The sequence below is a fragment of the Erythrolamprus reginae genome, chromosome 9 (assembly GCF_031021105.1).
Source record: "Erythrolamprus reginae isolate rEryReg1 chromosome 9, rEryReg1.hap1, whole genome shotgun sequence".
Taxonomy (NCBI): Eukaryota; Metazoa; Chordata; class Lepidosauria; order Squamata; family Dipsadidae; genus Erythrolamprus; species Erythrolamprus reginae.
In genome coordinates, this window is record NC_091958.1 from 20,070,127 (window position 1) to 20,086,738 (window position 16,612).

Genomic DNA, 16,612 nt, shown 5'->3' on the forward strand with positions numbered 1-16,612 from the left:
CATGAAAATACTCTTTGATGTTGACATATGTTCTTGCAGTTGTGGTGTTCTCTCAAAAGCTGTCCCCCCCCCCCCATCCGAATGAGGGAAGCTAAAATATTCTTTGTAGGTCCTGGCTTCTTACATTATGCTAATACATATGGTTTGTTTCATTGACACTTAAAACATTGTGTGGACTCAGCCCCTGTGATCTGTAAATCATCTTTTTACAGTTCAGTCTGATTTGTGTCACACATCTTTTATTTTAGCTTATAATAGAAAATTGCCAAATTACTCCCACTAAATCAGGGCTTTAAAAAAAACCAAAAAAAACCCCCAAACAACTCCATTTTAATCGCATAATGATATATCCATCTCCCACTCTTTTCTTTCTTTCTCAATGGACCACAGGGGTGTTTTCTTAATGAAGTGAAATCTATTCCATTACACAAGCATGAGTATAAACATTTCAGATGTAATTTATTATACCTAATTAATTTATGGCAGCTTAACTGTTAGGGATTCTGTACGTCGCACACATCATATTTTAACTCTTTTTTTATTAATCATTCTTTTATTAATATTTTTTCCCTCAGAGTTGAACACTGCTTTTTCTTTTTAATTTTGCCCTGCGGAGTGGTCTTCTGGCACGTTTCTGAAAAGGTGGCGGAATTAATTAGTAGTAGTATTGGTGGTAGTAGTAGTAGTAGTAGTAGTAGTAGTAGTTAACAAATAGTCCTTGACTTACAATTTGTTGTGGTTAGCTCTGGCCCAGCTCCTGCCCCAAGGACTGTGGATGTGGGGGAGACATCCACATGCTGCAGGCCTGTTTTGCCCCCGGTGGAATCTGATGATGAAGGCTCCTCTGACCAAGAAGACATGAGTGACAGGGAGGAGGAGAGTGTGGCAGACAGCTCAGAAGGAGATCAATTATCTAGATCCTCCTTGGATTCAGAACAAGAGTTAATGATACAGCCACGCATACGGAGAGCGATGCATAGGCAACAACAACTGAGAGATTATTATCAAAGAAAATGAGGCCACCTGTGGTTGGGTGGGGCTGTGGTAATTAGTGAGGCTGCTATAAATAGCAGGCTGTGGGTTTGGCCATTGTGGAGGATTATCTGATTGTTGTGTTTCATGACTGCTTTACTGACTTTGACCTTTTGTGTGCTGATTTTTCCCCACTTTGAAACTAAACCAGAGCAAAGTGTGTTTCACTTTGTGAAAGAAGGACTGTGAATTGCCTCACAGCTGCAAGCAGAACTGATAAGGGACTTGTACAAATTACCAGTTTGTTTGGAGACCAGTGCTCTTTGCTATACCAAAAAGAGGGCTTAGTTTAAGTGGATTTTCGTTATAAAGAACATTGTTTTGAATTTTCAAACATGTGTGTCTAAAATTTGTACCTGTGACTTTTCGGGAGGAGTCTACCAGAGTGCCCGACAGAACACAATTGAGCACAAATTAAGTGAGACATTTGTTCAGTAAGTTTGCCCCATTTTACAACTTTTCTTGCCACCGTTGTTAAGGGAATCACTGTAGTCGGTAAGTTAGTAACCCGGTTGTTAAGCAAATATGGCTTTACTTGCCAGAAGGTCACAAAGGATGATCACATGAACCTGGTACACAGCCAACAGTCATAAATATGAGTCAGTTTGCCAAGGCTCTGAATTTTGATCCCACCATTATGGGAGAAGCTTTCGTAACTTTGAAAATCAGTCGTAAGTCACAATTTTCAATGCCATTGTAACTTGGAACAGTAACTAAGTGAACTGTTGTAAGTCGAGGATTACCTTATTATCTTATTATCTCAATCATTAAGTGTTGTCCCTCGTGATTCTTGACAAATGTATATTTTCTTTTATGTACATTGAGAGGATATGCATCAAACACAAATTCCTTGTGTGTCCAATCACACTTGGCCAATAAAGAATTCTATTCTATTCTATTCTACTCTACTCTACTCTACTCTACTCTACTCTACTCTACTCTACTCTACTCCACTCCACTCCACTCCACTCCACTCCACTCCACAACACAACACAACACAACACTCTACCTAAATAGAATAGATGGTAGGATATAAGGGTTGCACAATACATTGGAGATCATTTATTCCAATCCTCTGCCCCTTTGAGAAAATCACTGTTAGGGCAGCTTATATGTCAGCCTTGCAAATTAGTACAGCCAAGAACCACACTCAAAAGACCTACAACTATTCTGCTGCTTTGGAAAGTTTGGACTTTATTGTATATTGTTCATGATTGTTGTTAGCCGCCCCGAGTTTTCGGAGAGGGGCGGCATATAAATCCAATAAACTTGAAACTTGAACTTGAAACTTGAAACTTCATTATTGTAGTTTTGCAGGTCTGAAAATAAATTTCACCGCTTGCCTCCCCTGTGCAGCCCACGAAAGTAGAGAGGGCCCCTTCTGATGTTTTCTGTGTTCACATTTCTTCTGCTGGTTCAGGTGCTTCTTATCCAGCTATGCCTCTTCCCTTGTCTTCTAAGGCAGGAGTCTCCCGCCTTGGCAACTTTGCTGGCTGAGGAATTCTGGGAGTTGAAGTCCACAAGTCTTAAACTTGCTCATCATGGAGACTGCTGTCCTAAGGTCATGCCTGGGATCTTCTCGGATGAATCACCGTTCTCCATAGTGGTGGATATAGCATCCAGGAATGGATTGACCTCATCCTCCAAGCTGATTGGACTAGGTCTGTCAGAGCTGTTGAGGACATGCCTCCGTGGCCATCCCTTCTGGCTTTTTGACTCAGTCACTCAGCTTGGATAGGTGTGCCAACCATTCTGCTGTTCTTGGACAATTCTTTCCCAGCCATTTGTGAGTTGTGGACCTAAGGTCATGCTCACAGTGAGGTCTTCTCAGATCAGGGATAGGCAAAGTTGGCTCTTCTATGACTTGTGGACTTCAACTCCCAGAATTCCTCAGCCAATCATGCTAGCTCAGGAATTCTGGGAGTTGAAGTCCTCATGTCATAGAAGAGCCAACTTTGTCTACCACTGTCTCAGATGAATTGCCATTCTCACCAAGATCAGTCCAAGAAATTTAGCTATGCAGTTGCAATAGACCTTTTTACAACTGTTGCAAAGTTGTAAAATTTCAACAAAGACATTTGTTTTAATCTTTACAGTATTGTGTGAGCAGCATGAGATTGGCTGAAACAACAAGAACAAATAGCAATAAGTATAAAGATAATTAACACCGGTGAAAATGCCATTGTTTACCTTCATTTGCCCTCATTACCGGTATCAGTTGAGCTACTTAAATGGGAAGTAGTGGAAGTGATGTGCCAGTGCCTGGAGGCTGTTGAAGCCTGGATGTGTGTCAACAAACTCAGACTCAACCCAGACAAGACAGAGTGGCTGTGGGTCTTGCCTCCCAAGGACAATTCCATCTGTCCGTCCATTACCCTGGGGGGGGGGGAACTTCTGACCCCCTCAGAGAGGGTTCGCAACTTGGGCATCCTCCTCGATCCACAGCTGACATTGGAACATCATCTTTCGGCTGTGGTGAGGAGGGCGTTTGCCCAGGTTCGCCTGGTGCACAAGTTGCAGCCCTATTTGGAATGGGAGTCATTGCTCACAGTCACTCATGCCCTCATCACCTCGAGGTTCAATTACTGCAATGCTCTCTACATGGGGCTACCTCTGAAAAGTGTTCGGAAACTTCAGATTGTTTAGAACACAGCCGTGAGAGCCATCGTGGGGCTTCCAAGATTCGCCCGCGTTTCTTCAACACTCCGTGGCTTGCATTGGCTTCCGATCAGTTTCCGGTCACAATTCAAAGTGTTGGTTATGACCTTTATGACCTTTAAAGCCTTCATGACAATGGACCAGATTACCTCCGGAACTGCCTGCTACCGCACGAATCCCAGCGACCGATAAGGTCCCACAGAGTTGGCCTTCTCCGGGTCCCATCGACTAAACAATGTCGTTTGGCGGGCCCCAGGGGAAGAGCCTTCTCTGTGGCAGCCCCGGCCCTCTGGAACCAACTCCCCCCGGAGATTAGAACTGCCCCCACCCTCCCTGTCTTTTGTAAACTACTCAAGACTCATTTATACCGCCAGGCATGGGGGAGTTGAGATAGCTCTTCCCCCTAGGCCATTACAAGTTGTGCATGGTATGTTTGTGTGTATGTTTGGTTTTATAATAGGGGATTGTAGTTGTTTTTATTATTGGATTGTACATGTTGTGTTTATTATTGTTGTTAGCCGCCCCGAGTCTACGGAGAGGGGCAGCATACAAATCCAATAAATAATTATTATTATTATTATTATTATTATTATTATTATTATTATTATTAGTAACATATTCCAATAGCAAATTATAGGGTTTTTATAAAAAAAATATTTTCACATATTTCCCCTTATTGGGTGGTCACACATAATTCCTGCTAGATTTTGCCCCGTATTAGACAATGTGATGGGCATGTACTGTCATTTTGGTCACTTAAGTAGAGATAGTAAAGAATAAGGAGGCCCCTTGCTTGTTTCAATGAAGCATTTCATTCTTATCCCAAGGTCCTTTTGGAATCCTCCTTTTTTTCAGATCAATCACATTCATTGAATTTGGCGTACAAAACAACTTGCAACACTTTACAAGTGTCAATGTTAATTTCTCTGGTTATGCATCAGAAGAGGTATGTATCCAAACTGGGCCTTTGCTTTTAAAGTTTTGGGTGGGTGGCTGTTTTTCTTTCGTTTCCTGCCTGTTTTGCTATCTTTGCTAATTGTGCAACCTCAGCAAAATTTGCCCCCTTTGTATTTGCTTTTCTGACTTGGTCATTTATCTAGATTAGAACCAATAGCAGGTTGAATATTCCTCTTTGGAGAGAGTGCAGTACAGGTGTGGGTATTTCACAGGTAGCTGGTGTTAGTGGGGCTCCTCAGTATCGATTTTATCGCTTTGCAAAAATTGGTTCTCGTTTTGGAATTTCAGGGGAAGTGAGACTGAGTCGAATTGCAACAGTAGAACAGAACAGAATAACAGAGTGGGAAGGGGCTCGCTGACATTGGCTTGCTACAGTCCTGAAACTTCATGCAACACAGCCAGAGATTTTGTCTACCTAAAATGCTGTTTGATTCTTTATTCTGGTCTCACAGGATTTGGATAACCAGAACCGCTTTCTGGTATCTATTGGTATCTTCTCTCTGACCATCGGTATTGGGTTTTTCCTATCTGGACCGGAGGGTTGGGGGAATGGGACGATGGCATTCCGGTAGCAAAAATTGAGCTGTGTGCACATCCCTGGGTGACTGGTGGGCGCACATGAGCGTTGGAATATGGGTTGACTTCTGCGCATGCGCAGGAAGCAAAATCTCATGAGAGGACGCGCGGGCGCATGAGATTTTGGGCATTTTGGGCGATGTTTTGCTTTCGTACAAGCGTGGAATTTTTTAAAATCGCTGAAAACTCACGCCTGTGCATCTTCTCACAAAGTTTATTTCCTGCGCATGTGCAGAAGCCAAATGTCGCTCCGTCGCATGCACGTGTGTGCCGATCACTCAGCAATCATACCGGTAGTGGAGGTAAGCAGGAACCCCCGCCTGCTGACCATGAATGTTGACAATTGACAGTCTTTCATTCTGAGACAAGGAAAAGAAAAATGGAATGAAATCCTAAAACATAGTGAACATAAGTAAAATTGTATCCCCTCCGCCCCCCAATAAAACAGTAACAATTGTAGGAGAAGGCATGGCAAAGACTCTGGATTTTGACTCCCAAATTCCCCAGCAAACATGCTGGCTCTAATTTATTTATTTATTTATTCAATTTTTATGCCGCCCTTCTCCTTAGACTCAGGGCGGCTTACAACATGTTAGCAATAGCACTTTTTAAACAGAGCTAGGCTATTGCCCCCACAATCCGGATCCTCAGTTGACCCATCTCGGAAGGATAGAAGGCTGAGTCAACCTTGAGCCAGTGATGAGATTTGAACCGCTGACCTTCAGATCTACAAGTCAGCTTCAGTGGCCTGCAGTACAGCACTCTTCCTGCTGCGCCACCCCGGCTCATTGGAAAATAGTGATGGACATCTAAGTAGTATTTGCCCAGATTCATTCATTATTATTATTTCCTCTTCCTCTTCCCCCCTCCTTCTCCTCCTCTACCTCCTCCTGTTCTCCTCCTCCCCCTCCTCCTCCTCCATCTTCTTCTCCTCTTCCTCTTCCACCTTCTTCTCCTTCTCCTCCTCCATCATCATTCCCCCCCCCTCTGTAATGGCTATTATAAGAAAAAAATAATAATCCCAGGTAAAGGCAGTGCTGTAGAGCCAGAGTAACTAACAGAGAGGTGTTAAATCGTATAAAATCCACACACATCAGCACAAGCTAAAATCATAAGACTACATCTGATTTACTTTGCTTCCTGTCTTCTATGAGATTGAAGCCAAACGTATCTCTACTCCTTTAAGAGAGTAGAGGAGATTGGGAATGTTTTTTTTTCTTTTCTTTTTAGCGGCCACCCCACTCCAAAGAGGGAAGGAGAGATTAGAACGGAATGTGTATTTTGGAAGCCGAATTCTGATTTGCACATTATGATTTACGGGGCGCCTCTGTTATGTTTGGACTGGACTGTATGTGTAGGCAGCCCTGATACAAACAAACACATTTCTTCAGCTGTCAGATCTGTCAAAGGGCTTTAAATATAGTCCAAGGCCCAACGCCAGCTCTTACTTCTGTTCAACCAAATAAGGATTTTCCGGGCCTGCAATTCATCCACCCGTTGCCGAACTGAAGCCGCTATCCAGACTATGCTTACTTATGGATTTGAAAATCTTGGTAGGGCTTTCATGTAAATATGCAAGGAGTTGGGCTACAAGGCTTTAAAGCGCTTTTAAAAAGCCGTTTCCTTGTCAGTTTTCTTTCCCTGTTATCTTTGATCCAAACCATTTAGCCTTGATCTTTGTCGAGGGGAAACGGAGCCAGAAGCCTCTTTGGTAGGTCGTTTCTTCCACAAAAGGCCGAGTTCGCACCCTGTTCCAAAAAATCTCCTTTTGTGTTCTCCCCAAAAGACTTTGGTGTAGCTAACAATGAGCCATTAGATTTCCAAAGGACTCCTGAATTGTTCACGGGGCAGTCCCAACAGTGGAATCCCCTCTTTCAAAAGATTCCCGAAGAAACCTAAACAATGGAAGTGGCTGGGTATTTTGGATTCTTGGCTTACACTGAGAAAAAGCTGAAAGCTGAGTCAGAGACGACTTGGCTGGAGGTCAGCTCAGTTTTTGTGGAAAAGGTTGCCAAGTTGGCTTGGGTGATGGGGGAGGGAAGAAGAAGGGAGCCAAACAGTAATTATGTCAACATGTAATTCCTGCTGAGGTCCTTATTTAAGCCTAGCATTCATTTCATTTGACTCTGCGGTTATTGCTTGTGTTGAGTTTTTCTCTGTGTGTGTGTTTGTGTGTGTGTGTGTGTGTGTTGAGGAGGGGGAGAAACCACGGCCCTATTGGGAGTGGGCAAGTGCTGGGCTTAAAGGTATGCTAACCTTGCAAGAATTGTATGACTTTATCATTTTTCACCTCCGATTCCTTCTCCTGAGGTATACCTTCAAAGTAAGATAGAGGTGAAAGGTTTCCACAGCAGCAAGACAAGCTGTATGACAAATGGGCCAAAAAGTCAAAGAAAATGTTTTAACCTAGGGTGGTGTTAGCCTGCTCGGTCTTTACACCTTTGAGCAGCTGGGTGTGCAAAAGAAGCCTAGGAGAGCAGAAAAGGAATGAGCTGCATTGCCAGAGAGAGTTCAACTTGTAGTTCTTTTATAAAGCTTCTTCCCCTTCCTTGCTAAATCAGTGTTTCTCAAATAGCGGAACGGGCTCCTCGGGGGGGGGCATGGAGTGATGCCGGGGGGGGGGGGCATGAGTGACCCTGGGGAATGTGCTTTTTTTGCCACAGGGAGTAGGGGGGGGGGGTTAATAGTACATAGCACAGAGTAAGAGATATGCATATAACAAATCCTTAAGAGACACCATGGAAAAATACTTAACAGGGATGAAAAAAAAGGAGGAGAGAGACGGAGATAATGAGACAAACGTAAGTCTCCCGAAAGCTAAGATCAGGAAATACAACAACGCGTATGTAGTGCTTGGCTTCACTGTGACTATGGTGGGAGACGAGGAAAGACCGGTATGTTTACCGTGTCTTAATGAAGCCAAATAAATTAAAGCATCACTTAAACACATTACACCCCAATCGCACTGACAAGCTGCTTGAATTTTTTCAGCGAAAGCTTGATGAATATTGCAAACAGTCATCCTGGCGGAGAGTTTGGGGGGGGGACATGAAATGTTTATTTCTTCGGGAGGGGGGCATAACAGAAAATAATTGAGAAACTCTGTGCTAAATGGATGTAATAAAAACAGCATTTATTAATAATAATAATAATAATAATAATAATAATAATAATAATTTATTAGATTTGCATGCCGCCCCTCTCTACAGACTCGGGGCGGCATACAAATCTTATTTGTGTGTTTGCTTGTTTGTTTTTTTGTTTCTTTGTTTGATTGATTGATTTCTATACCACCCTTCTCCTGAAACTCAGGGCGGCTCACAGCAAGCAAATACAAAACATGTAAGAAATCTAATATTAAAATGCTCTAAAAACTTCAATACTAAAAACATTTATTTATTTATTTATTTATTCATTCATTCATTCATTCATTCATTCATTCATTTGTATGCGACCCCTCTCCGTAGACTCGGGGCGGCTCACAACAATAATAAAACAATTCATGACAAATCTAATAATTTAAAGACATTTTTAAAAACCATTATTAAAACAGACATACTCACAAACACACCATACATAAATTGTATAGGCCCGGGGGAGATGTCTCAATTCCCCCATGCCTGACGGCAGAGGTGGGTTTCAAGGAGTTTACGAAAGGCAAGGAGGGTGGGGGCAGTTCTAATCTCTGGGGGGAGTTGGTTCCAGAGGGCCGGGGCCGCCACAGAGAAGACTCTTCCCCGGGACCCGCCAAACGACATTGTTGATATATGAATCTAACTTAATTTAAATTCTAAACCCCCAATTTATTTTTTTTAAAAAAACAAACACCCATATTCCTCCTATCATTCAGTCATAGGCCGGGGCAGATGTTAACATATCAGTGGCCCCAGGCCTGTCGGCAGAGGTGCATTTTTAAGGCCTTAGGAAAGACTGAGAGGGTGTGGGCGTTAGGAATCTCTTGGGGGGAAGTTGATTCCAAAGGATGGCTGGGGCTGTTTTCAGCTTCCCAGTCTAAGTTACAGCCCTGAAATAACATCCAAGTGCTAACCAGATGTGATTGTGCTTCGTTTCTGAGTCTGATTAGGACATCCAGGTTTTGTCACATGAGCTGGGGTGGCCCTAGCTTTCTATGATTTTAATCTCTGGACACTCTACCCATCCTAACTGTTGTGGTTAGCTCTGGCCCAGCTCCTGCCCCAAGGACTGTGGATGTGTGGGAGACATCCACATGCCACAGGCCTGTTTTGCTCCCGGTGGAATCTGCTGATGAAGGCTCCTCTGACCAAGAAGACATGAGTGACAGGGAGGAGGAGAGTGGGGCAGACAGCTCAGGAGGAGATCAATTATCTAGCTCCTCCTTGGATTCGGAACAAGAGTTAATGATACAGCCACGCATGCGGAAAGCGATGCATAGGCAGCAACAACTGAGAGATTATTATCAAAGAAAATGAGGCCACCTGTGGTTGGGTGGGGCTGTGGTAATTAGTGAGGCTGCTATAAATAGCAGCCTGTGGGTTTGGCCATTGTGGAGGATTATCTGATCGTTGTGTTTCCTGCCTGCCTTGCTGACTTCAACCTTGGTGTGCTGATTTTTCCCCGCTTTGAAACTAAACCAGAGCAAAGTGTGTTTCACTTTGTGAAAGGAGAAGGACTGTGAATTGCCTCACAGCTGCAAGCTAAGTATCTCAGAACTGATAAGGGACTTGTACCAATTACCAGTTTGTTTGGAGACGAGTGCTCTTTGCTATACAAAAAGAGTGCTTAGTTTATTTGGATTTTCGTTATAAAGAACATTATTTTGAATTTTCAAACGTGTGTGTATCTGAAATTTGTACGTGTGAATTTTCGGGAGGATTCTACCAGAGAGCCCAACAGAACACTAACTAGATTGCAAGGCAATTCTAAACATGCATGAGAATCAAATCCTATGAAATCAGCGAGAACTGCTTCTAAAAAATGTATTTATAATGTGAAGGAATTGTTCAAACTCTCCTTTGTATATTGCATACACAATGTAAACTGCTCAGAACTACTAAAAGGCCAGCAAAGTAAAAGTCGTTGGATCTCTTAAAATATCAGGAGTGATACAATGCTTGGTAATGTGTCTTCCACCAGTAGAGAGAAGAAGGCTGATGTAGCAAGTTGACTGAATGCGTTTGGAAAGAAGTTGGGGGCTAGAATACAGTTGTGTAAATGAGTCCCTTGGAGATAAGTTACATAGAAGAGGGCAAGAAACATAGATCAGGCCAAAGAGGGATGATAAATGTGTTTATTACATGGCTCTTCAATGTAATATATGACTAAGACGGCCCATATTAGTAGGGTCTGGTAGAGTGTAAACTCTTCATTGCCCTGAAAACATATCAGAAATGTCATAATTTATTAGAAGGGTCATATAATAACTTTCAGCATTAAGAGAAAAATGATGTCAATTATTCTCTCTCATAGTTTTCTAACAATTAATCCATAATGCTTCACATCTGCCATCTTAATTGGTGGCTGGGCATATATTGTATTTTAGAGGTGTGGATTTTTTACAAGCTGTAAATAGATCAGATTTGCATTCATGCCAATACAACAGAGATTTCTTCTCAAGATCAGAATCTCTCGGTCAGAGGTTAAAGAGAGGAAGGTTTTTTTTACCTTCAAACTGTCTCTTACCTTCCAAAACATCTATTTTTCATGGTTTCTTGATCTGTAATTTTGCATTTACAAAAGTCTTCAGCAGTCAGTCTTATTTGGTGTTGGTCATGACCTTTAAAGCCCTACATGGCATTGGACCAGATTACCACCGGAACCGCCTGCTACCGCACGAATCCCAGCAACCGATAAGGTCCCACAGAGTTGGCCTTCTCCGGGTCCCGTCGACTAAACAATGTTGTTTGGTGGGGCCCAGGGGAAGAGCCGTCTCTATGGCGGCCCCGGCCCTCTGGAACCAACTCTCCCCGGAGATTAGAATTGCCCCCACCTTCCCTGTCTTTTGTAAACTACTCAAGACTCATTTATACCGCCAGGCATGGAGGAGTTGAGAAATTCCTTCCCCCTAGGCCATTACAAGTTATGCATGGTATGTTTGTGTGTATGTTTGGTTTAAATAAATAAGGGTTTTTAGTTGTTTTATTATTGGATTGTCACATGTTGTTTTTATCATTGTTGTTAGCCGCCCCGAGTCTACGGAGAGGGGCTGCATACAAATCCAATAAATTATTATTATTATTATTATTATTATTATTATTATTATTATTATTATTATTATTATTATTTTAATCCTCCTGATCCATACTCAAGTAACTCATGGCTATACAATCAATAATTGTTTGAAATCAGACAACAATGAGAGGTCTAATCAACACTGCCCTTAATAGGCTTAAATCATACAATTTATCCCTGCATCACAAAAACACGGATGTCCAGAGGTGGGGTTTCCCAGCGAGGGGAGCCTCAGTGAAATCGCAGCATCGCAAAAACATGGAAGTCCGGATGCAGGGTATCACAGCGGTGGCGGCTTGGGTTTGTAAAGTGAAAATAGTTCGGAAGAAGAGGCAAAAATATCTTAAACCCCGGGTTCGTATCTTGAAAAGTTCGTATGACGAGGAGTTCGTAAGACAAGGTATCACTGTACTTTATACATTTATAAAATAAGAACAATTAATTTTTTATAATAATTTTATAGAACAATTAATATTTTATAATAATAATAATTATTATTTTTTATAATAATAATATTATTTTTTATAATAATACAATTATTTTTTATAATAATAATAATAATAATTATTATTATTATTATTATTATTATTATTTATTGGATTTGTATGCCGCCCCTCTCCGTAGACTCAGGGCGGCTAACAACAATAATAAACACAACATGTACAATCCAATAATAAAAAACAACTAAAAACCCCTATTATAAAACCAAACATACACACAACCATGCATAACTTCTAATGGCCTAGGAGGAAGAGCTATCTCAATTCCCCCATGCCTGGCAGTATAAATGAGTCTTGAGTAGTTTACGAAAGACAGGGAGGGTGGGGGCAGTTCTAATCTCCAGGGGGAGTTGGTTCCAGAGGGCCGGGGCCGCCACAGAGAAGGCTCTTCCCCTGGGGCCCGCCAAACGACATTGTTTAGTCGATGGGACCCGGAGAAGGCCAACTCTGTGGGACCTTATCGGTATATACATAGATACAGATATATAAATACTGTAGATATAGTCTTGAAAACTCTGTTGCATTTAACATTTCCTCCCACTCTAAAGCCAATGTTGAAGAGTTATGCACTTAGCTCATTTAACTTACAATAAATGTGAAGATTTCACATTACTCAGTGGGAATTTCTTCTAACCTGAAATATTCGTCTCTGCTCATTCCACCCCCCTGCTCAGACACATAATCAAACTACGGCCAACCTCTAAGGCTAAGACTTTAATAAATGAAGATGAAAAATAAATAAATAAAAAAGGAGTTGTTAAATGGATGCTTGGTAATGCGGGATATTGAGCAAAAAATAGTGTTCGGAACCCTTAGACCTAGTTTGTCAATTGATAAATTAATCTGTTAAAGAAAATATTGGATTTATATTTAACTTGAAAAAACAGGGGGAGCTCTTTTCTTCTGCACTTATAACTTTGAATACACTTTTCGGTTGCTCTTAGTTATCTCAAATTAAATCTTAAATTGAGCTTGTGGTCTTGTGAATTAATACCTTAGCCTTTCAGCTTCTTTTGCTGAGGCCATACAAATCTAAGGGTAGAACTGGTTGCTGGGTCAGGTCTTGGCATGTAGTCTATAGAAATGGTTTAATGATGCCCTCAGATATTTGCATTCTGTACGTGAGATCTTTAATGCATTGGTGGGCTCGGCAAAGGTCCTTGATTATCACCTGATTGTGTTGCCATGGCCAATGAATTGAGCCGGAACACATTTGTGCACATAATGTATGTATGTAACAAGATTCAGTGCATATAAATAAGTGTGATTTGGAAGTGCACATTTGAAGTAAAATTAGAAAAAGGGGCCACTCTGGCTTTCATTGAAGCACAAATCCATCCAATGAGTGTTACAGATTACCCACCGTTTTCTGGGGAAGTTTGTATATTTGTACCCAGCACAATTCCTCTCCCCCCCACCCCAGTCAGTGCATTCAAAGAGAACATGGGTGAACCCGCAGTAGCAGCAGCTGTGAACGAGTATATTTTCAGGGCTGTGTCGTATTAAGTGGAGAGAACACACAGCATTTATTTTTAAATTGTCAGTCCCTCCGAGTCGCGTTTATAAGATGGACAGCCCTAGAAATCCAATTAAATAAATAAAGATTGAACTTGCCATATACCCTACCTTAATGTTGACTCTTCCTGGCAAAGAACATTTGGCAATGACAAGGGTTTTTTTGTTCAAGGTTGTCTTTATTGGCAAAAGAACAATAATGCTCAAAAATAAATAAATTAAGGGAACACTCAAATAACACATCCTAGATATAAATGAATGAAATATTCTGATTGAATACTTTGTTCTGCACAAAGTTGAATGTGCACAACAGCCTGTGAAATTGATTGTCAATCCGTGTTGCTTCCTAAGTGGACAGTTTGGTTTCACAGAACTTTGATTTACTTGGAGTTATACTGTGTTGTTTAAGTGTTCCCTTTATTTTTTTGAGCAGTGTATATCTATGTTGGTTCTGGATAATCATCAGTGGTTTCTTTAAATGTGTCAAACTTTATCATTGCTCAAGAATGCAAGAAAGTCCATCAGTAATTCTAATACAGCTTTGTTCCTGCATATATTAACATCTCTGTATAAATCATACAAGTTGGCATTGTGCTTACCTACTAATTTACCTTTACCTTTATTGCATTCCTTTAATTTTACATCAGTTAGGGGTGAAGTCTATATAAAATCAAACAAATTCTAACATTTGCCTTTGATCTAGACCTTTGCTGAAATCTTTAGCCCTCCTCTAAAGATATTCTGATTGTTTAATATCATTATCAAAGTATAAATCCAAACCTGAACAAGCATCTTACATAACTGCTGCTTGCTGAAGCTAACTATGACTTACTATGCATATTTAACCTTATATGGATAGTGTGTTTCATTCACCAAATTTCAGAAACCTTATTACTTTAAATAGTTAACTAGAAAAATATTGTACGTTATTTAAGCTTCATTGGTGCACAGAAGAAAGAAAATTGGTTTTCATGATTATTTATTTTAAATTTTGTACATTGCAGAGGTGTGTGTATTTGTGTCTATGTGTCTGTGTGCATGGAGGGGGAAAGGGGAAACAGAGATCCCCCTCCCCTTTTCTGCACAAATCTATGGACTTTTGCTACGCTCTCCTAGGAAGGCAACACAAGGTCAACAGTTTGAGCCTCTTTGGAATCCAAAAATTGAATCTTGGTGCATCCATTTTCCTAATAGGATTTGTGCAATCCCAATTGGTGCTGACAGTTTTGGTGTCATCGCTCTGTTGTGCTGTACGTTTTTATTTGACACCAGAGATGGCATCAGTGTGGATTGGAGAGAGCATCTGTGCAGTGGAATCTCTCTTGGGACTTAAGCTCTTTACACACATACCTCTTACCAAAACTGGATAATTCTATGGCTGCCTTACACGCGGAAGTACAGATTTCTTTGTTTTGATTATTAATTGAAAGCCTGAGAACAATCACTGCAAAACAAACCTATGATTATGCTACCTTGCGTATTTCATTTGTAAGATCAATGGGGATAAAAATATAGAGGATGTTAATTTATGAGAAAGTTTTTTAAAAAATACAGGGCTGTTTCATTCTTTTTTTCTCATAGTTGGAGAATAAGGGACATTCAAGCTAGGTTGTTGATGGCATACAGTGATCCCTTGAGTATCGCGAGGGTTACGTTCCAAGACCCCTTGCGATAATCGATTTTTCGCGATATAGTGGTGCGGAAGTAAAAACACCATCTGCGCATGCGCGCCCTTTTTCCATGGCCGCGCATGCGCAGATGGAGTTTGCGTGGGCGGCGGGGAAGACCCAGAGAAGGTTTCTTCAGCCGCCCAGCAGCTGATCTGCTCGGCAGCGCGGCAGCAGCGAGGAGCCGAAGATCGGGGTTTCCCCTTTGCGTGGGCGGCGGGGAAACCCCGATCTTCGGCTCCTCGCTGCTGCCGCGCTGCTGAGCAGATCAGCTGCTGGGCGGCCGAAGAAACCTTCCCTGGGTCTTCCCCGCCGCCCACGCAAAGGGGAAACCCCGATCTTCGGCTCCTCGCTGCTGCCGCGCTTCCGAGCAGATCAGCTGCTGGGCGGCCGAAGAAACCTTCCCTGTGTCTTCCCCGCCGCCCACGCAAAGGGGAAACCCCGATCTTCGGCTCCTCGCTGCTGCCCGCCCGCCGCCCACCCGCCGCCCGCCGCTCGAGAGCAAGAGGGGGAGAGATAGAGAAAGAGAGAGAAGGAAAGAAAGAGATGAGAGAGGGAGGAAGAGAGTGTGAGAGAGGAAGAAGCAAGATAAAGAAAGAGAGAGAGAAAGAAAGATGAGAAAGGAAGAGAGTGACGTCATCGGGTGGGAAAAACCGCGGTATAGCAAAAAAAACCGTGGAGTATTTTTTAATTAATATTTTTTGAAAAATCGCGATATAGCGTTTCGCAAAGATCGAGATCGCAAAAATCGAGGGATCACTGTATATATATATTAGATGTCCAATGCTCATGTCAATGCACTAGAGAATTAAATTTATTAATTTGTATCTGCATTTTTAAGGCCAATGAAAATTGCTTCAAGCTTCTTTTCTAAAGCATGGATGGGAAAAATCGCCCCCACTGCAGGGGGGAGGTAGAATTGCCATTTCTTTCTTGCTGTACAAAAGTTATTTTTAAAACACAAAGTCCAATCTTTTGTTAATGAGACTTTTAGTGGTATTTAATTAGAATGAGTGAACTGATTGTACCAATGCGGTGGTCAGAGTGAAATAAGTAGACAAAGTAGAGGAAGATCCAGATTCGAATCTCCACTCAGCCAAAGAGTCAAATCCATGGTCTTGGGAATGAAATCAGCTTAACAGAGTTGGAAGGGACCTTGTAGGTCATCTAGTCCAACCCCACCTCAAGCAGGTGACCCTACACCATTTCTGACAAATGGCAGCCCAATCTCTTCTTGAAAGTCTCAAGTGATGTAGTTCCCACAACTTCCGAAGGCAACTGCTGTTCCATTGGTTGATTGTTCTCACTGTCAGAAAGTTCCTCCTTATTTCTAGGTTGAATCTCTCCTTGATCAGTTTCCATCTATCAGAATCCATCTCTCTCAGCCTATACTTAAGCCATAGTTTCATAAAATGTATCAGTGTCATTTTTGGTGGTAATTATTGAGATTCTCCAGAGGTCCCAATAATGTCTTGCATGTACTCTTTCTGTTTCCAT

At 41.8% G+C, this 16,612-nt stretch overlaps 1 protein-coding gene across 8 annotated transcripts in view; it reads left to right on the top strand.

The window, feature by feature from the left end:
- WWOX (WW domain containing oxidoreductase) overlaps positions 1-16,612 on the top strand; it is a 760,885-nt gene that overhangs the window by 420,214 nt on the left and 324,059 nt on the right. The window contains exon 9 of one of the 8 annotated variants that reach the window (XM_070760435.1): positions 4,546-4,608. The exons of the other annotated variants lie outside the window; for them this stretch is intronic. Within the exon in view, the coding sequence (XP_070616536.1) occupies positions 4,546-4,563 (18 nt within the window). The 3' untranslated portion in view covers positions 4,564-4,608. Of the gene's footprint in view, positions 1-4,545; positions 4,609-16,612 lie in introns of those variants that run through there. 8 annotated transcript variants of the gene reach the window in all.